This window comes from Salmo salar, chromosome ssa09 (assembly GCF_905237065.1).
Source record: "Salmo salar chromosome ssa09, Ssal_v3.1, whole genome shotgun sequence".
NCBI lineage: Eukaryota > Metazoa > Chordata > Actinopteri > Salmoniformes > Salmonidae > Salmo > Salmo salar.
Genome location: NC_059450.1, coordinates 134,911,573 through 134,933,728, shown reverse-complemented (window position 1 = coordinate 134,933,728; position 22,156 = coordinate 134,911,573). Strand labels below are relative to the sequence as shown.

Sequence of the window (22,156 nt, the reverse complement as noted above, 5' to 3'; positions counted from 1 at the left end):
TTTCATTCTTAATGCGTTTGAGCCAATCAGTTCTGTTGTGGTATAGGGGGGGTATATAGAAGATAGCCCTATTTGGTAAAATACCAAGTTCATATTATGGCAAGAACAGCTCAAATAACCAAAGAGAAATGACAGTCCATCATTACTTGAAGACATGAAGATCAATCAATCCAGAAAATGTCAAGAACTTTGAAAGTTTCTTCAGGTGCAGTCGCAAAAACCACCAAGTGCTACGATGAAACTGGCTCTCATGAGGACCGCCACAGGAATGGAAAACCTAGAGTTACCTCCGCTGCAGAGGATAAGTTCATTAGAGTTACCAGCCTCAGAAATTGCAGCCCAAATAAATGCTTCATAGACTTCAAGTAAAAGGCACATCTCAACATCAACTGTTCAGAGGAGACTGTGTGAATCAGGCCTTAATGGTCGAATTGCTGCAAAGAAACTACCACTAAAGGACACCAATAAGAAGAAGAGACTTGCTTGGGCCAAGAAACACGAGCAATGGACATTAGACCGGTGGAAATTTGTCCTTTGGTCTGGAGTCCAACATTTTTTTGTTGTTGTTGCAACCGCCGTGTCTTTGTGAGAAGCGGTGTGCATGAAAGGATGATCTCCGCATGTGTATTTCCCACCGAGAAGCATGGAGCAGCAGGTGTTATGATGTGGGGGTGCTTTGCTGGTGACATTGTCTGTGATTTATTTTGAATTCAAGGCACACTTAACAAGCATGTCTACCACAGCATTCTGCAGCGATATGCCATCCCATCTGGTTTGGGCTTAGTTGGACTATCATTTGTTTTTCAACACAATAATGACCTAACACACCTCCAGGCTGTGTAAAGGCTATTTGACCAAGAAAGAGAGTGATGGAGTGTTGCATCAGATTACCTGGCCTCCACAATCCCCCAATTGTGGAGATGAGTCGGACCGCAGAGGGAAGGAAAAGCAGCCAACAAATACTCAGCATATGTGGGAACTCCTTCAAGACTGTTGTAAAAGCATTCCAGGTGAAGCTGGTTGAGAGAATGCAAAGTGTGTGCAAATCTGTCATCAAGGCAAAGGGTGGCTGTTTGAAGAATCTGAAATATAAAATATATTTAGATGTTTGACACTTTTTTAGTTACTACATGATTCCTTATGTGTTATTTCATAGTTTTGATGTCTTCACTATTATTCTACAATGTAGAAAATAGTAAGAATAAAGAAAAACGCTTGAATGAGTAGCTGTTCTAAAACTTTTGACCGGTATTGTACCTGCAGCAAGAACGAGTCTGAGAGCCGGGAGGGAGGGAGGGAGGGAGCCAGCCAGCCAGCCAGGGCATTAGCTAGAGCAAGACGACAGGGCGGCGGACAGCACTGTAATCAGCATAGTATATACATTAGCTGGAGAAGAGATCGTAAAGTGGAGTAATAATTGATTTGGCTATACCAAGGTGTTGATGTTAAGAGGTTGACCTCTCTAGATGAAAGAACATGATTGCTTAACAACAGGAAAGGATACAAAGATAATCAAATTCATTGAGTTTTTGAAGTTTGCTGTTAGTTAATGAGGAAAACAGGAAATAGCTTATGCTCATTTAAAAATGCATCCTAATGATAATAAGCCTGTTTGAACTGATTGTAAAATACTTCGTCCTTTTTAGTAACAGTATCTGTCAAATACAACTGATACTGATGGTGAAAATTATATTTGAACGCCTAGCTTTATGAACATTTCGCAATCACGCTTGAATTGAAGTGTAACGGTCGTCGTACGTAATGGACCAAGGCGCAGCGGGTTGAGTGCTCGTCTTAACTTTATTAGAACACAAACGAAACAAAACGATCGAACAAACAGTATTGCAGGCTACACAAACAGCTATGCAACAACAACTTCCCACAACGGGACAGGTGAAAACAGGCTACCTAAGTATGACTCTCAATCAGCAACAGCGATGTACAGCTAGCTGTTCCTGATTGAGAGCCATACCAGGCCAACAAAGAAATACACAACATAGACAGAGCATAGAAATACCAAATATAGAACATAACCCAAAAACCCCGGAATACTCTAACCAAACACCCCTCTACATAAACACATATACTAACAAACCCCGAACCACATAAAACAAATACCCCCCTGCCACGTCCTGACCAAACTACAATAACAAATAACCCCAATAACAAATAACGTGACATGAAGTGGGGTGGACCAACACATATGTCATCCATATGGATGTTTATATACTTGTTCACGGTAATGTTCTCCTCTGCTGCTGTTGAAAACAATAGGGTGATTGTTCCTGTTGTCGGCAGGATCTCCCTCTATTGACTTTAGTACGCCTGCTGTGCCTCCTACCCTTGGTATTTAGAAATTGCTTCCCCTGTCATAACAGAGAAGGGACTAAAACACTGAGTGCACGCCTCAAATCAACAGGGCTAATTGTCTGCAGAGCGTGAGTTAAGATGACAGGTGAAGGTGCGCGATGGATGTTTACCGGGGGGGTTAGGATTGACACCAGCTCCACTCTTTATGACCTGAGTCTGAACCTGTGACAAAATGACAGGCTCTTTGTTTATTTATTTTTTTACCTTTATTTAACTAGGCAAGTCAGTTAAGAACAAATTCTTATTTACAGTGACGGCCTACCAAAAGGCAAAAGGCCTTAAAAAAAACTATAGGACAAAACACACATCACGACAAGAGAGACACCACAACACTACATAAAGAGAGACCTAAGACAACAACATAGCATGGCAGCAACACATGACAACACAGCATGATAGCAACACAACATGACAACAACATGGTAGCAACACAACATGGCAGCAGCACAACATGGTAGCAGCACAAAACATGGTACAAACATCATTGGGCACAGACAACACCGATTCTTCAATTAGACCTCTGGTGTTTTACCCAGGGCTGTTTTTGTAACCCTTCATTACCTCGCCATACAACAATTACCCAGCAGCAGTGCTCAGCTCCCTACCTGTGGAGACCTGCCGCTCCGCTTGGCTCAGCTCACAGCTCATACAACAGGCCTGCCTGCCTAGCTGGCTGCCAACCACAGCCTTTGTTTTCACAAGGCTTTAATAGGGACATGTTGCCCTCGGTTTCTGCAATTAAAACAGATCCACTGTACCTGCTCCAATCGATCTGTTTTTCTAGTTCTAATTCAACCAGGTGGCTTGGTTGAGTGAATCACTGCTCATTCACATCAACCTGGCTCTGACTGGCAAGTGGCGTACTACATTTAAATAGTCAAACATATACACTACCAATCGAAAGATTGGGGTCACTTAGAAATGTCCTTGTTATTGAAAGAAAAGCAAATTTTTTTGTCCATTAAAATAACATCAAATTGATCAGAAATACAGTGTAGACATTGTTAATGTTGTAAATGACTATTGTAGCTGGAAACGGCAGATTTTTTATGGAATATCTATGTTGGAGTACAGAGGCGCATTATCAGCAACCATCACTCCTGTGTTCCAATGGCACATTGTGTTAGCTAATCCAAGTTAGTCATTTTAAAAGGCTAATTGATCATTAGAAAACCATTTTGCAATTATGTTAGCACAGCTGAAAACTGTTGTCCTGATTAACCTGTTGGGGGCAGTATTTGCACGGCCGGATAAAAAACGTACCCGATTTAATCTGGTTACTACTCCTGCCCAGTAACTAGAATATGCATATAATTGTTTGGTTTGGATAGAAAACACCCTAAAGTTTCTAAAATTGTTTGAATGGTGTCTGTGAGTATAACAGAACTCATATGGCAGGCCAAAACCTGAGAAGATTCCAAACAGGAAGCGCCCTCTCTGACCATTTCTTGGCCTTCTTGATCATCTCTATCCAAAACAAAGGATCTCTGCTGTAACGTGACATTTTCTACGGCTCCCATAGGCTCTCAGAAGGCGCCAGAACGTTGAATGATGACTCTCCAGTCTCTGGCTGAAAAACAGTAGCGCATTTGGTAAGTGGTCGATCTGAGAACAATGAGTCCATTTTACTTTCTCTGTCTTTGAACGAAAACAACGACTCCCGGTCGGAATATTATCGCTTTTTTACAAGAAAAAACGCATAAAAATTGATTTTAAACAGCGTTTGACATGCTTCGAAGTACGGTAATGGAATATTTTGAAATTTTTTGTAACGAAACGCGCCGGGCGTGTCACCCTTCTTTACCCTTCGGATAGTGTCTTGAACGCACGAACGAAACACCGCTATTTGGATATACCTATGGATTATTTGGAACCAAACCAACATTTGTTGTTTAACTAGAAGTCCTGGGAGTGCATTCTGATGAAGAACAGCAAAGGTAATCCAATTTTTCTTATAGTAAATCTGAGTTTGGTGAGTGCCAAACTTGGTGGGTGTCAAAATAGCTAGCCTGTGATGGCCGGGCTATCTACTCAGAATATTGCAAAATGTGCTTTCACCGAAAAGCTATTTTAAAATCGGACACCGCGATTGCATAAAGGAGTGCTGTATCTATAATTCTTAAAATAATTGTTATGTTTTTTGTGAACGTTTATCGTGAGTAATTTAGTAAATTCACCGGAAGTGTTCGGTGGGAATGCTAGTCACATGCTAGTCACATGCTAATGTAAAAAGCTGGTTTTTGATATAAATATGAACTTGATTGAACAAAACATGCATGTATTGTATAACATAATGTCCTAGGAGTGTCATCTGATGAAGATCATCAAAGGTTAGTGCTGCATTTAGCTGTGGTTTTGGTTTTTGTGACATTATATGCTAGCTTGAAAAATGGGTATCTGATTATTTCTGGCTGGGTACTCTGCTGACATAATCTAATGTTTTGCTTTCGTTGTAAAGCCTTTTTGAAATCGGACAGTGTGGTTAGATTAATGAGAGTCTTGTCTTTAAAATGGTGTAAAATAGTCATATGTTTGAGAAATTGAAGTAATAGCATTTCTAAGGTATTTGAATATTGCGCCACGGGATTCCACTGGCTGTTGACAATGGAATGCTGCGTTTTGGTCCACTCTCTCTTCAGACAGCCGTTACAGAATTACCCACCACAAAAGGACCAAGCAGCGGAGGAAGGAGCAGCACCAGGAGAGCAGCATGATGGACTCATGGACGTGGGAACAAATCCTGGACGGAGAGGGACCATGGACTCAGGCTGGGGATTATCGCCTCCCGCAGTGGGAGATCGAAGCGTTAGTGTGTTTCACCTGACAGGACTGTTTGGCTGTCAGTTTCTTGTTTTTTGTAATTGTATAGTGTTCCGTTCAAGTATTAAATATGGCGAACACTAACTCCGCTGCGTTTTGGTCCACTCTCTCTTCAGACAGCCGTTACACATATCTATGACAAGCTTTTGTGTCAACTCAGCTCGAACCTCTTGCTGCATGTCGGCAGAGGGTTTCATGCATATGTGGTTGCATTGCATATCAGATCAAACCAAAGATTCCTTGTAGCATAGTGAGAGCATAAAGATATTTTTATGGATGAAGATTAAATAAGCCTAGGAGTACACTTCATTCTGGTTCAAATAGTGTTAAAATACAAATGTGGTTTCCTGAAAATCAACTAACCTTGGAGTCCATGCTTGTGGTCTGCTATTTAATGTTTTTAAAATAGTAATTCATATGATAATAATAATAATGGTGGACTTTCATCATTCATATGGAAATGATTGCCATTTTATTAAGTGTATATAAAAGCACAAAACACATGGTAAAAATAACAACATACAGAACAATCAGCATTTTGTTGTCCATGCCAAAACAACTATTCAGTAGCTTACCAACAAGCATTATTTACATCAGAAAAATACTGTACTAGTTTATATCAAACTAAAAATAGATTTTTTGTTTTAAAAAAGGAACTCTTTACAAATAGACATCTTTGGAAGGAAACAACAGGAGGCCAAAGCGGAAAATAAAAGTGTTGACAAGCAGCTGAAGACAGTTTTATGTGGGGAGTCTAAGGCAGAGTTGGAGGGGGGCTCCGTTGATGCAAAGGCCTGCGGGCTGAGAACCTCTCTAAAAGATTTTAAATGTTTGGCAGTTTCCTCGTTTCTTTGGCACAGGCTGTGATTTATTCAATTCTACAGTCTCTGACAGTTTAAGAGGCTTCCCTCGTGGCAGTAAAATCACTCTGCCCCAGAGTCAAAAGAGAAAGGTAAAGGATTCGATACACCCTATTTTTCTCCAAATTAAAATATAATAATTTACATATACTGCATATCATTATCTAACATATATTTTTCTTTCAAGAATATTGCTACAGTATGTTACAGTGCATGTCTTTATAGATACAAATTGAAATATATTGTTTTGGAAACATCAAATGCAAAAGGAACACAACATAATTAAACGAGACGATGCTGTGGCTCTGGGACAGAAATACAATTTCGTTCAAAGCTGTACAGAACAGGTACAACGGCAGTGTTAACTGTAATCCAGAGCATATAGTAATTATGTATTGTTTTTAATAAGCAAAAGTCAAACACTGTAAAATAACACTTAATTTATTATTAATAAACCTTGGTGTTTCTAGACTGATAAAACTTGTGATATCCTCTGAGAGAAAAAGGCACCATGACCAGTGTGGTCATTTTATGTTATGTTATAACTACAATACTTAGGCAAACTGTATAGCATGTGACTAAAGGAGTCCTCTCGCAGTAGAAAAAGCAGGTTTGAGGCTGGGGAGGTGACACTGTTCACACAGGGACAAAATGCACTGTACAATTCTGGATTTTTCATTTCTATGTATATGACTGACACTATATGTAAACTCGTTTTATTCCAGTATATGCCAAAAGTGATATGGCAAAACCCAAATGATCTACCGTACCTATGAAAGTCATCCAGTACAGTAAAACCTCAAACACGACTGAATAATCTACACCAGACAGGCTTTTTTCAGCGATCTTGAGCCACTACAGTAAGTGTTTCTGTATTCCAGTCAGCACCAGTCTTTAGCTGTTTCATTCATACATTAATAATTGTCTTATTTAGCTGGTGGCGTGTGTCTCTGACTGCATTGGGAGTGGCTGCTCTCGCTGAACTCGACCCTCGCTCACCGCCGTGAGATTGTGGGTCTCTCTTGCCCCGGCGACCGTGCTGAGGTTCTGGGGTTCCGATTGGGGAGCTTTTCCGTGGGCCAAGGCCTCTTCGGCTGCGATCCTCATCCTCTCATCCTCAGCCAGCCTGGCCAGCCTTTCCTCTGCCTCTATCTCCTCGGTGGTGGGGATGGAGTTCTTCTTGGGCCTGCCCTTGGGCTTGGTGGGGGCCTCCTGTCCTCCCTTCAGCACCTGGAGCAACGTATCCCACACAAACACAGACACATGGCTCAGTGGGGTTGTGATAAATGCTGGCTGCGGTCAAAGGCAACCATGGTTATTATAGTAATTAAGGGAAGATGTATGGCTCTGAACTGCCCCACGTACAGTCATTAATTTGGGGAGTTAACGATTTGAGACTTTTGTTCTCTGAGCTGCTGACCTGACTAGACTAGACTTTGGTGTCCCAGTCCCTCATCATGCCTCAAACCCAGACATTTCAACCCCTACCACTCCTTCTCTCTACACTGACCCAGGGTCATTGTTGTTATGGGTGTGTGGCACTCTCACCATTTTCTTCCACTTCATCCTTCTGTTCTGGTACCAGGTCTTCACCTGAAGTTGTGTGAGGCCTAGGGACTGGGCCAGGTCTAGTCTGCAGGGAAACAAAGACACACAGTATACACAGCAACTCAGTGTACATGTTTTTTAAACTTGAGTTCATTCTTTATAAGATGAAAAGCAGCAGGAGATAGACAACTGATTTACACAGAGAGGGTGTAGCTGGAGTAATCAAACTAAAATGAATGAGTTACTTTATCTTTCCAATCACCTGTTGACTATCCTGCCCTGAAATGCATGCCATCATCAGCTATATATATTGTATCATCTAGGTGGCGTTCCCTTTGGAGACCAGCTTGCATCCTAACCATGACTTTATAACCACATTCTGGCATGGTGCATCAAAGTACTGTAGTCTCTTTGATACACCCTCTTATGGTCCAGAGAGAGACTTTACACCTGCAGCATATAGGATAACCCTTATTGAACATCTGTAAGGGAGTTCAGTTATCCAATCAAAGCATCTGTATCTGGATGTTCAGGGGGGTATGGAATCCTGGACACTTCCACCACATGTTCTGATCCATGACTAATAAGGATATTGGTTGGCGTGTAACATGATATCCCAGGAAGGGGGTCAGTGAAAGACGGATCAGCCTACAGAGGGAGGGGGCTTTATCTGGTTTTTGAAATCTCAAGTCCTTCACACTCAAATGAGTGGAACTGGCTTTCATTTGATGTAAAGAGAGAGAGAGAGAGAGAGAGAGAGAGAGAGAGAGAGAGAGAGAGAGAGAGAGGGGGTGTGGGAGGGAGAGGGAGAGAGAGAGAGAGAGAGAGACTAGATTACTACTGATCCATCAGCTTACCCTCTGATCTTGTCTCCTCTTCCTATCTTCTCATCCTCCCTTCTTTCCCGCCCTCACCATGTCTATCTGACCTGATTTGAAAGTATTACATAGAGGGAACTTCAGTCCATACAACTGTAGACAGTATAGACAGCCGCACGGCCTCAATGATTGAGTGCAGAAGAAAAGTGTGTGTGCATACTTTTTTTAAAAACACTCTACACCAAAAAATACAGGCAAACCGCCCAGTGGAGGAACTGGAGGCAAAGAAAGTAATTTCAGGAGGGGAAAGCACCCCAGTTATTTATGGTCATTAGTCTTCTATGGAGGGAAACCACACACTTACAGCAACAGACTCCCATACAGTACTGTAGAATGACTCTGTGCTGGAGGCACTTACAAGTCCTCTGTTTGCTGTTGAAGTCTCTAACCTGTATCAGCAGGGATTTTAGTTGCAGCTTAATGCATAATGATAATGATGATGATGCTGATTGTACTAATCTCAATTAAATAAAATCATTATTGCCTAATGATTTAAATCATTACAGTCTGTGGTGTGGTGTTAGGGGCTTTTTATATGCTGTTTTCCTCAGAGCACTGTCTCAGTCAAAGACCACAGTGTCTCCAAGCCAAGAAATAGCTAAAGAAAAAAAGCAGAGACAAGGAGTTATCTTTGGATCATAACAAAGTGAACTGGGGAGCACGCCACACTTGTGATGTGGGCTTTGAAAGGGGATTTTCTCTGTTTATGTTTTCCATCCAGCTGTGGGTTTAACTAGTTCATCACAGCCAGTGGGAATTTGATTATTGGCATTATACAGATTTGTCAGTGAGGGCAGGGTGGGTCGTTTGGATCACCGCTGGGCTGTTGTAGTCTACCTCAGCCTGCCTGGGAGTTCACAGGGGAGGTGTGGTGTGGCTCATTGGCTAGAACAGAGAAGTGTGATTTGCATTGAAGAAGAGATGCATTGTGGGAGTTTTCCCCAGGATGAGATGTGTATAAACAGGTTAGTTGATAACTTCACAACAATAATGCGCATATTTCAACATGGCAGAACGCCGTGTGTTGTTGTGATTCTGGATGGCCAGATAGCTAGCAAAAATAACAAGAAGCTGCCATGTGGGGAATCGTAGTTGGCTTGTTTCAGCTAGTTTCAGCTTGTTCTTGATACCATGTTTTGTTTTGACGTGTTTTTACTGATGTCACGTCTATGCTAATATGGCTAGCTAGCTAATCAACAACTGTAACGATGTGTTTTAGAGACAACAAGTGCTCATCCTACAAATGTATTTATGTTTTCAATAAACATTGGAGACTAAAGATAGTTTACATGTTGTCAACAATCTAAGCCAACCCCGCCTGTTTTGCCTCATAAATCCCCAACAGGGTTGATAACAAACATGCTCTCCCAATTCTTTTTCAGATTCTTCAGGGCCAAGGAGAAGGAACAGGCAGGTTTTAAAATAGTAAAGTTCCAGTAAATACAGTGGTGCCTTTTTAGTACAAATCTACAACAATATAAAAAATAACTGACCATTTTCAAAGCATTTTGTGGCTGTTGAGTTTTAGTAAAATAATGATTTATCTTCTCGCTCTGAACAAGCTGTTGTAACCATGTGTTGCTGAGGTTTACTAGCTGTCTGGTGTTCTTGTTGCTCGACCGAAGGAAAATCTGAGGTTTATGGCTCAATATTAACTTGGGTTATAATGGAAATACGTCCGGTAGGCCAAATCTGAAAGTAGGGTTTAAAATAAAATGGAAAATGTATTATGGCCGTATGTCAGGTCTCGAAAATGACCCAGGGGCTGGAACCTACGACATGGATATTAACATGAATATTACCTCATCTAAATACAGTGTATAAAGCTAAATGCATTTTATATACACCTGCACATATATTACATGATTGGCAGTCAATCAATGGAGTATATTTCTGTTTGCTTGTGTTGGCAGATGTCCCGATTTTCTTGAATAGAGCAGTGTTTCTTTGTTGAGGCTTTCAAAAGCTTATGGTTAAAACGTTACTCTTGTCTCCACTAGACTGCTGAGGTAATGCCTGGATTAGAGAACTTAACATTACATGACACATTACCCAGGACATACATCAAAATGTTATGATGTTGATGCTGAACCTCTAGTCAGCTATTGCATTTGTTTTATGTTTTATGAAGTTTGGTTGCTTTCACAGAATTTGTTCATTTTCACCAGCTTGAGTGTCACCGAATGAAATACGGTATGACATTTGAGAGGTAGTATAACACTGATCTATCAGGAGGTAGCTTCTTTCAAGTAACCAATCAGACTCTGCTTTCATTTTGGCCTATCAGTGGTGAGATGCAATACGATACTGACCTATCAGGGGTGGAGAGGTACTTCTGTTTCTGGAACTTCTTCTCCAGGCCCATGAGCTGCAGCTCAGTGAAGATGGTGCGGCTGCGTCTAGGCTTCTTCAGCCGGGGGGTGCTGTGCTCCGTGTCTGACTCGCTGCTGATGCTGACAGGTGTCTTGCTGTGGGAGGGCTCGGAGACCCGGGAGTGGTGCTGGGGGGAGAGCAGGGTCAGGTTGGGAACCCGGCCAGGGGAGGAGGGCTGGGAAAGGTGAGGGGGCAGGTTGGGGGGCTGCCGCGTGATGACTGAGAGGAGGGGGTAGGCCCGCAGTGAGGAGGACCCTAAAAAAGCAAAAAGAGAGATAGGTCAGAGGCAGGGTAAAATGCAGAGCAATAAATACAATTGTACTTTTAAATTCTTATTTTTAGTAGTGGTTTTATTTGGTACTGTATGCATCACCACGGATGGTAGTTTTTATAGACCTGTAATAATCATTTAGACTGGGTTCTTTTAAATTGCTCTTTTTTTATGAAAAGTGATTTGACCTCTTTGATGTAGAAGGTTTTGATCTTAATGACGCACTGTGTGTTTTACTCTGCTACTCTGAACCCACCAATAAAAAAATTCCTTGGCCAGATAAATTATGTGTCTTTGCCACCCTGAACACACACACACACACACACACACACACACACACACACACACACACACACACACACACACACACACACACACACACACACACACACACACACACACACACACACACACACACACACACAAGGATGTAAATCCAAAGTGACTATGCCCCTCGCCGTTTAACTCTCTCCCCCATGATTCCTCTCTCTCTCTCGTCTTGCTCTCCGCCCACCCCCCACCTCTCTCTATCTCTTTATCTATGCAGACAGAAGCAGCGAGACGCCAGAATCAATAAAAAGTAACAAATGTCTGGGGTGGCCACCCACTGGAGCCAAGACCAAGGACGGCGCTCCAGCATAAACATAATATCTGGTGGAAAAAACCTTATGGCTTCAAATAAACAGCAGATCCCCATGGCATAATTTACGACTGAACTAAGACTGACATAGAAACTAATGCTCTGTCTGCTATGTGGCAGGAGAGAGGGATGTGCATAGGAAGAAGTTATAGAGAGAGATAAAATACAATGACGGAGTAGAGAGGACATTATGCTGTCACATTACATACACAGTATACTCTTTCCCCTTGTGTGTTCCTCACTGCCTGTGGTGGATCTGCCTCTCTTATCTCTCCACCAATACATAGACAAGCTATATTATTCAAACCCAACACACACAACACAACTGAGAGGATACACCCAGGCAGACCGTTGTCTTAAATTTGTATCCCCTTTCTCTGACATTTTCAGTAATGTTCAGCAGTTATGGGAGCTGGTGTGGGGTTGGTTGGTCTGGGAGGTAATTGAGCATGGCACTGGGGGGGGGTCTACCATATCTACATCCCCCATTCTCTCAGACAGCACCTCGGGCTCATCCCTATATATATGACATCACGCAAGACATCATCGCAGGGCACTGAGCTCATCACTAATCGTTCACCTCGGAGAATCGTTGCTACTGCTGCTGTCTGGACATGATGCCTCCTTCCCTCCACAACGCTCTCTCTCTTTTTCTCTTTCTCTCTTTCGTTCTCTTTCGCTCTCTTTCTGTTTCTCTCCTATATTACCTCTGTCTTTGATGCTGAGATTGTGACAAACTGAGGGGAACTGTGCAGATGTCCTAACTTGTTTTTTATTAAATGGCATATTTATCTCTGTTACATTTTAACACATATATCTGTCTTTCAGAAATATATTTGTATTATTATGGAATAATACAAAATACACAGAAATATCATAACATAATAAGTCCAAGTGATGAATTGTTCCTGTCACTTTAAATGAGAAGATTGATTGAAAAGCAAGAACGGAAACATCTTGATTTCTTTCACGTTCTTCAGGAAATCTCCTGTCAATGCAGAGCTTGAGGTTGTCTTTAGAGTTGTGACAGCTGTGTCTTTTGGATGCTTGTCAGAAGGGAAAAATCAGACCTCATGATGACTTTCCACTGACAACTGAGCTGGCTTCCTGAGCCCAGATCTGACACATTGTTGACAAGGGCCAATGCCCGGTCAAAAGCCTACAAATAAACCATTTGTGTAGCAGGGAGAGCGCACTCTGTCCATGCTAAAGCACACTGATACTCTTGACAAGCACAATCGGAATGATCGGACTGGCAATGTGCTTGTGCTAGTCATTACAGAATAAATACTTCCTAATAATAGATCAAGAATAGGCTGGAAACATTTGATACACACATGCCTGTTTATCATGCAGTATCGATAATGTAATCGTTATTGAAGTTTTTAAAAATGTAGATTTTTAGAGTTTAAATTACATTATATACAGTACCAGTCAGAAGTTTGGACACACCTACTCATTGAAGGGTTTTTCTTTATTTTTCCTCTTATCTACATTGTTGAATAATAGTGAAGAGATCAAAACTATGTAACAACACATATGGAATCATGTAGTAACCAAACAAGTGTTAAACAAATCTAAATATATTTTAGATTTTAGATTCTTCAAAGTAGCCACCCTTTGCCTTAATATCAGCTTTGCACACTCTTGGCATTCTCTTAACCAGCTTCAACTGGAAAGCTTTTCCAACAGTCTTGAAGGAGTTCCCACATATGCTGAGCACTTGTTGGCTGCTTTTCCTTCACTCTGCGGTCCAACTCATCCCAAACCATCTCAATTGAGTTGAGGTCGGATGATTGTGGAGGCTAGGTCATCTGATGCAGCACTCCATCACTTTCCTTCTTGGTCAAATAGCCCTAACACAGCCTGGAGGTGGGTTGGGCCATTGTCCTGTTGAAAAACAAATTATAATCTCACTAAGCGCAAACCAGATGGGATGGCGTATCGCTGCAGAATGTTGTGGTAGCCATGCTGGTTAAGTGTGTCTTGAATTCTAAATAAATCACAGACCATGTCACCAGCAAAGCTTCTCCATGTTTCTCGGTGGAAACCACACATGCGGAGATCATTCGTTCACCTACTCTGCGTTTCACAAAGACACTGCGGTTAGAACCAAAAATCTCATATTTGGACTCATCAGACCAAAGGACAGATTTCCACCGGTATAATCTCCATTATATGTGTTTCCAAGCAAGTCTCTTATTATTATTGGTGTCCATTAGTAGTGTTTTATTTCCATCAATACAACCATGAAGGCCTGATTCACGCAGTCTCCTCTGAACAGTTGATGTTGAGATACTTGAACTCTGTGAGGCATTTATTTTGGCAAACATTTTTGAGGTGCAGCTAACTCGAATAAACTTTTCCTCTGCAGCAGAGGTAACTCTGGGTCTTCCTTTCCTGTGGCGGTCCTCATGAGAGTTAATTTCATCAAAGTGCTTGATGGTTTTTGCGACTGCACTTGAAGAAACTTTCAAAGTTCTTGAAATTTTCCAGATTGACTGACCTTCATGTCTTCAAGTAATGATGGACTGCCGTTTCTCTTAGCTTGTTTGAGCTGGTCTTGCCATAATATGGGCTTGGTCTTTTACCAAATAGGGCTGTCTTCTGTATACCACCTACAGTGAGGGAAAAACGTATTTGATCCCCTGCTGATTTTGTACGTTTGCCTACTGACAAAGAAATGATCAGTCTATAATTTTAATGGTAGGTTTATTTGAACAGTGAGAGACAGAATAACAACAAAAAAATCCAGTAAAACGCATTTAAAAAATGTTATAAATTGATTTGCTTTTTAATGAGGGAAATAGGTATTTGAACCCCTCTCAAGTAGAAAGATTTCTGGCTCCCAGGAGTCTTTTATACAGGTAACGAGCTGAGATTAGGAGCACACTCTTAAAGGGAGTGCTCCTACTCTCAGCTTGTTACCTGTATAAAAGACACCTGTCCAAAGAAGCAATCAATCAATCAGATTCCAAACTCTCCACCATGGCCAAGACCAAAGAGCTCTCCCAGGATGTCAGGGACAAGATTGTAGACCTACACAAAGCTGGAATGGGCTACAAGACCATCGCGAAGCAGCTTGGTGAGAAGGTGACAACAGTTGGTGCGATTATTCGCAAATGGAAGAAACACAAAAGAACTGTCAATCTCCCTCGGCCTGGGGCTCCATGCAAGATCTCACCTCGTGGAGTTGCAATGATCATGAGAACGGTGAGGAATCAGCCCAGAACTACACGGGAGGATCTTGTCAATGATCTCAAGGCAGCTGGGACCATAGTCACCAAGAAAACAATTGGTAACACACTACGCCATGAAGGACTGAAATCCTGCAGCGTCCGCAAGGTCCCCCTGCTCAAGAAAGCACATATACATGCCTGTCTGAAGTTTGCCAGTGAACATCTGAATGATTCAGAGGACAACTGGGTGAAAGTGTTGTGGTCAGATGAGACCAAAATGGAGCTCTTTGGCATCAACTCAACTCGCCGTGTTTGGAGGAGGAGGAATACTGCCTATGACCCCAAGAACACCATCCCCACTGTCAAACATGGAGGTGGAAACATTATGCTTTAGGGGTGTTTCTGCTAAGGGGACAGGACAACTTCACCGCATCAAAGGGACGATGGACGGGGCAATGTACCGTCAAATCTTGGGTGAGAACCTCCTTCCCTCAGCCAGGGCATTGAAAATGGGTCGTGGATGGGTATTCCAGCATGACAATGACCCAAAACACATGGCCAAGGCAACAAAGGAGTGGCTCAAGAAGAAGCACATTAAGGTTCTGGAGTGGCCTAGCCAGTCTCCAGACCTTAATCCGATAGAAAATCTGTGGAGGGAGCTGAAGGTTCGAGTTGCCAAACGTCAGCCTCAAAACCTTAATGACTTGGAGAAGATCTGCAAAGAGGAGTGGGACAAAATCCCTCCTGAGATGTGTGCAAACCTGGTGGCCAACTACAAGAAACGTCTGACCTCTGTGATTGCCAACAAGGGTTTTGCCACCAAGTACTAAGTCATGTTTTGCAGAGGGGTCAAATACTTATTTCCCTCATTAAAATGCAAATCAATTTGTAACATTTTTGACATGTGTTTTTCTGGATTTTTTTGTTGTTATTCTGTCTCTCACTGTTCAAATAAGCCTACCATTAAAATGATAGACTGATCATTTCTTTGTCAGTGGGCAAACGTACAAAATCAGCAGGGGATCAAATACTTTTTTCCCTCACTGTACCTTGTCACAACACAACTGATTGGTTTAAACGCATTATGAATGAAAGATATTGCACTTATTAACTTAAGAAGGCACACCTGTTGAAATGAAATGCATTCCAGGTGACTACCTCATGAAGCTGATTGAGAGAATGCCAAGAGTGTGCAAAGCTGTCATCAAGACAAAGGGTGGCTACTTTGAAGAATCTCAAGTATAAAATATATTTTGATTTGTTTAACACTTTTTTCATTACTACATGATTCCATATGTGTTATTTCATAGTTTTGATGTCTTCACAATTATTCTACAATGTAGAAAATAGTAAAAATAAAGAAAAACCCTTGAATGAGTAGGTGTATGCAAACTTTTAACTGGTACTGTTTATCATTTGAAGGCTTTGACAATGGCAGTTACTCAGTAGAATGAGTCACCATTTTACTGTTTGCAGTGAAATCTCCAGCAACAAGCTCTTTGGTTGTTTGCTTTTTACTCCTTATTTTCTGCACCTTTTCTCTTTGTTTAATTGCATTCCAAGATGATGATTCAAGACTTGGCACTCAAGGCCAAATGAACCTACAGCAACATGTATTGCTTTGGGTACATCATGTGGTGACAGGTTGAGAAGTGTTACATTAGACATATATTTCTTCACTCAACAGCCATCTTGCCAAGCCAGCCCAAGTCAAACACTGCAGGGATGGGATGGGCAACAGGGTATGCTGCTTTTTAATCTGTTTCAACTCTCACAGATCAGACCAGTTAAGTGCCAATTTCAACTCAAATTTGGGTTTCATGAGATGTTTTGATGTTTCTTGAATGTTATGTGTAGTGTTGTGATGCTATTTTCTCATTTTCAATACGACGGCATTGTGTGTGCAGTGCAGCGTGCAGTGCAATCTACTGTAAAAATGTGTGTGTGTGTGTGTGTGTGTGTGTGTGTGTGTGTGTGTGTGTGTGTGTGTGTGTGTGTGTGTGTGTGTGTGTGTGTGTGTGTGTGTGTGTGTGTGTGTGTGTGTGTGTGTGTGTGTGTTAACAGAGACATGATCCTACTCCTCAAGCTAGCCTCATGGTTAATAGCAGGCCTTATTGTCTGTGGTGGATTAACTGTTAAAATGGTATGAAAACCCTTGGCTCTCCCTGCTTTCTTCCCTAAACCCTCAGCGGTGGCATAGGACTATGCTGCAGTACCTGGGCAACTCGAGGTCCACACCCTCCTATTTGGCCGTTTTTCATCGCTCTGTCATGTGAGATTACGCTGGAGTAGATCTTTATCTCTCTCACCTCCTTACAGAAATCCAACTAAAAGCCTTGCCCTGGGTTCTGCTGAGAGATAAGACTCCAAATGAAATATTGTAACCTGCCATTACACTGTTCACTGCTCCCCAGCAAGGTAATGTTCTGCTGAAGGTCAGGTCTGTCTAGCAGGTCTATCACTCCTGTAGTTTTACAAGGCACAAAACGAGAGCAGAGAATACGCTCTGAGCTCATCAACTGGTTTTACTGTGTACACTGTCGTAAGGGCATTTGGCTTGGCACAGGTAAATGGACCGTTGTGAAACATAAAGCAGGGAGCAGAGAGGCGTGATCTGTGACAGACAAAATCATCACAGAACAGAGGGGGTTGCCGGATCAAAGAGAGGAGTAATCGCTTTGTTGACATGTTGAGTGGCATCCTACTAGTTGATGCCATATTACATCAAGAACAAACAAACAGCTGTTAATTTGGGTAAAAGCCCTCCAGGCCTCACAGCCTGGTTTGTTGCCTGCCCAGCACCACTGTCCTATAGCAGCCTCTACTGGTAACTGCTGGAGCAGAAGCTCCACACTGTAAAAATATAGAGTCCACTTTCACTGATGGGGACCACATCGGGCCAATGGCCTTTCACTGGCCCTGGGCCTATAAGCCTGCCAGCTTCTATATTGAGCGTTACAAGCCATTGAAGTGCAGGACTATACTGTGTCTCACACCTCCTCAGCTACGAATAAGTGGTGGTGGGCTGGTTACTCTATCCATCCATCACAGGGTTGCCAAAACCCTTTATAGTGCCCTCTGGCACACACCTAAACCACACATCGCCTGCTATTTATACCTTTGTCACTGTCATCATCAAATTGCAGCGGCTATTATTTCATAGTTTAGGCAATTATCATAATAGTTACTTGAGAGAGCAGTAGTCAATGTTGTTTTGACTCATAACAGCAGGATAACCCATTAAGAATGGATTTAGAAATGCTGCTGCAATTGAAGGACAAAAATGTGATAGTCTTTCATGCCAAATGCATTTTAGGAAAATGTATTTATCAATTCCCTGTATAATTATAACACAGTGGTGAAAGTTTTTATGACTGACTGCAGAACAACAGTAATTGTGTTTAAATTACAGTTAGTAAGCCGTGATAAGTGGGAAGAAAAAGGAGTTGATGTTGATGATGATTTAGAGAAATCAAATCAAATCGAATCAAATGTATTTATATAGCCGTTCTTACATCAACTGATATCTCAAAGTGCTGTACAGAAACCCAGCCTAAAAACCCCAAACAGCAAGCAATGCAGGTGTAGAAGCACAATGGCTAGGAAAAACTCCCTAGAAAGGCCAAAACCTAGGAAGAAACCTAGAGAGGAACCAGGCTATGAGGGGTGGCCAGTCCTCTTCTGGCTGTGCCAGGTGGAGATTATAACAGCACATGGCCAAGATGTTCAAATGTTCATAAATGACCAGCATGGTCAAATAATAATAATCATAGTAGTTGTCGAGGGTGCAACAAGTCAGCAACTCAAGAGTAAGTGTCAGTTGGCGTTTTCATAGCCGATCTTTGAGAGTCTCTCAACCGCTCCTGCTGTCTCTAGAGAGTTGAAAACAGCAGGTCTGGAACAGGTAGCACGTCCGGTGAACAGGTCAAGTGCTGCTAGATGATTTGTAAACAAAGCATTATCTGTGTCTTCACACTTTGTGACAATGTTTTGTTTTGTGCTTTTTCAAATCTGCTTGTATTGATTAAGGAAGAACATGCAATAATTATTTGTTTTGATTGGCCTTTCGGGATACTGAATGAAGAATGAAGGTAGTCTTCCTCAATGAAACAGTTGGATGAAGTGCACGTAACCCATGAAATTATGAGTTGTGCTGCAATTTACGAGATGACAATTGCAATGAATCTCTCTTCACAAAGCAACATACTTCTATGAATAAAGGTCATTGGGCCTGACTTGCACACTTTATCAGCATACTGTAAACTTTCATGGTGTTTGCACAATCAACTGTAGTGTCAGGCAGACAAATGTCCATCAGTGATGACATACTAACCTTGCCCTTAACCACCATGTACCTGCCCTCACCAATATCAAACCGTGGAACTCTGGCCACATCTTGCACCCCCATATACACAGAAAGAGAGTTAGGTAGAGGGCATTGCCCATGCTTCAGTAAATGCAAAGTGGCAGCAGTAAAAGTAATTAGGCAAGGCTCTGGGTTTAGCACAGCGCCCACATGAATCCTTCTGAATGAGGACAAGTGGCCTAGTGGTTACGGCTCTAGAAACCAAAAGCCTGCTGTTCAACTAAGTGCAGGGTTGGTTGTTGTGTGTTCTGAGTTTATGTGTCTTTTGTCAGAAGAGAATATGTTAAGTTAACAGTGTCAACATAATTAACGGGGAACCAGGTTTCACTTTACAAACCGCCTTGATTACAACACTGGGACTTGGTTCATCCTGTATCTTTAACATGAACATAAAAGACTGATGCTGATAATGATCTGAATGTCAGAGTAATACAGTAGACTAATAGTCTAGACTGATTGGAGGGATTTGCTGATTGCTTGTGAGACAGTGTATTGAGGAATTGTTAAATAAATGTTATAGGTCCCAGTGCATTAGGTTTTAATTGTGAATGAAATAACATGGAAATTACTGTTAAACTGTGAAATAATGTTTTGGGTTGGAAATGGATTCAATCATATCTGCTGTTTTAAAAGGAAATTAAAACTTTCAAGTCTAACAAATAAGTTACTAAAACACTGGGGTCTAAATTAAATCTACTGTACATGTTGCATTTATTTGGTGTTTTTGATTTCATAATTTCACAGGTTAAAGTTACATGACAAAATCTCTGTAAATAGCAGGCTATCACAATAGTATTCACCATAATATAGACCTTTGATCAATATAGACCTATATAGGCCTAACACGAATATAAAGGACCACCATGAGTAAAAGTACAAGTCAGGCCAGTCGCCTGAATTCATTTTACACATGGTCCATGTCTATAGCATTGTTGTCTTGCATTGTTAAACATTCATTGACAATCATGACGTCTAATGTGATTCTGGACCTCTCCCTGTTCCTTATTTGCTTATATTCGAGTAGATTTATCGAAAATAAAGTCATGCAAATGCAGCTCAATTTCTCTAAAGCTGTTATTTGACATGTAATAGATTCTGCACAGGTGTGTTGCGTCATGTTATGGTCTCTACTGAAAATTGAATGTAAGATATTTGGTCAATACTCCTAATATAATCATTAGCCTTATGTATTTCGTGATATGAGTAGACACATGATGGACGATAGCCTGAACGTTACAGAAGAATAAGAAGAATATGCCTATAACTCACTTTGTTCATGATAAACAAAATCAGATGTAGTTTTAATACAATGATGATTAGCATTCACTGCATGCATAGAAATATTATATATAAACCATTAACACCATTATGCATTCATCAGCATCCCTTGATTTGACAGAGTTCAAGCATATTCACTTACCCGAACATGAGTGCAGAGGTTTAGGCCTAACGACGAGTGAAGGGCATACTGAGTAAAGAGAAAGCTTCTCAAAGTAATCACAAGTTTCCTTGGAAAGAATTTCGTCAATCATAAAAGTCTTGTAGCGACGCCTGGCTGCTTTCAGCTGTACCGGGGAGGAGAGTCTCAACTCGGCTTGACAGTGCATGATTTCCCGATGTGCTTGGCTTTCGCACTGTGCCCAAATATGAACTCAAAATATCAAAATGAAACCAGTTCAAACTTGAGAGTTGGGTGTCTTCAAGCGATTTATTGGTGCATTTTAGTTTTCCGTTTTCGGAACAGGCTTGCTTTGTTCTATCCCTGAGCAGCACTAACTGCAGTTGCCTTCAACTTGAGCCGCGCAGTGCGCTTCAGAGTGGTTATTATGAGCTGAGTACAATGTGCCCGGACGCGCGGCTATATATAAACGATCTCCCCATACACATCTTTACTGCATGACAGTGCAGATGTCAATCAACGTCTCTCTCGCTCTCTCTCCCTCTCTCGCACTGTCCCTCTCTCTCTCCCACTATTCAATTCAATTCAAGGCGCTTTATTGGCATGAAAACACATGTTAACATTGTCAAAGCAAGTGAAGTAGATAATATACAAAAGTGAAATAAACAATAAAAATGAACAGTAAACATTACTCTCGCGTAAGTTCCATACGAATAAAGACATTACAAATGTCATATTATGTATATATACAGTGTTGTGACGATGTGCAAATGATTAAAGTACAAAAGGGAAAATAAATCAACATAAGTATGGTTTGTATTTACATTGGTGTTTGTTCTTCACTGGTTGCCCTTTTCTTGTGGCAACAGGTCACAACTTTTGCTGTTGTGATGGCACACTATGGTATTTCACCCAGTAGATATGGGAGTTTATCAAAATCGGGTTCGTTTTCGAATTCTTTGTAGATCTGCGTAATCTGAGGGAAATATGTGTCTCTAATATGGTCTAATATGGTCTAATACGCACTATCTCTCTATGACTTACAGACACACTCTCTCTCTCCCTCAACCGCTCTCGCTCTCTCAGCGCAGCCCAAACCGGTCTCGCTCCTTTGGTCTTCCCTATATCCAGTCTAATTGCACAAGGAGTTTAAAAACTTTACAGTAGGAACATTAGCCATATTATACAATATCTCAGATGACCATTGGAGGTATTATTATTATTATCATTAGCATTATTATTATCTGCTTTAGTATTAGGCCTAACCTTTTATCAGCTAATTATTGTGTTCATATTATTTCACGAAAATCAATAGGACTACTGATTTTGAGACGCAACTCTCAATCTCGGAAATTACCTGGATGTGCGTAGTTAATTGTAATAGAGAAGTGTGTAGACTACTAAATAGAATGAATTGAAATGTTTGGTCATACAAAAGCATGATATTTTGTC

At 41.4% G+C, this 22,156-nt stretch overlaps 1 protein-coding gene across 1 annotated transcript; it reads right to left on the bottom strand.

Annotated features, from left to right (window-relative positions):
• Positions 1-5,639: 5,639 nt before the first annotated feature.
• Positions 5,640-21,168, bottom strand: LOC106612968 (homeobox protein BarH-like 2). Its single transcript, XM_014214719.2, has 4 exons — positions 20,726-21,168; positions 10,789-11,104; positions 7,599-7,683; positions 5,640-7,280 (listed from the first exon to the last, which is right to left on the bottom strand). The coding sequence occupies exons 1-4, from the start codon at positions 20,910-20,912 to the stop codon at positions 6,981-6,983; spliced, it is 888 nt and encodes a 295-aa protein (XP_014070194.1). The 5' UTR covers positions 20,913-21,168; the 3' UTR covers positions 5,640-6,980.
• Positions 21,169-22,156: the final 988 nt, after the last annotated feature.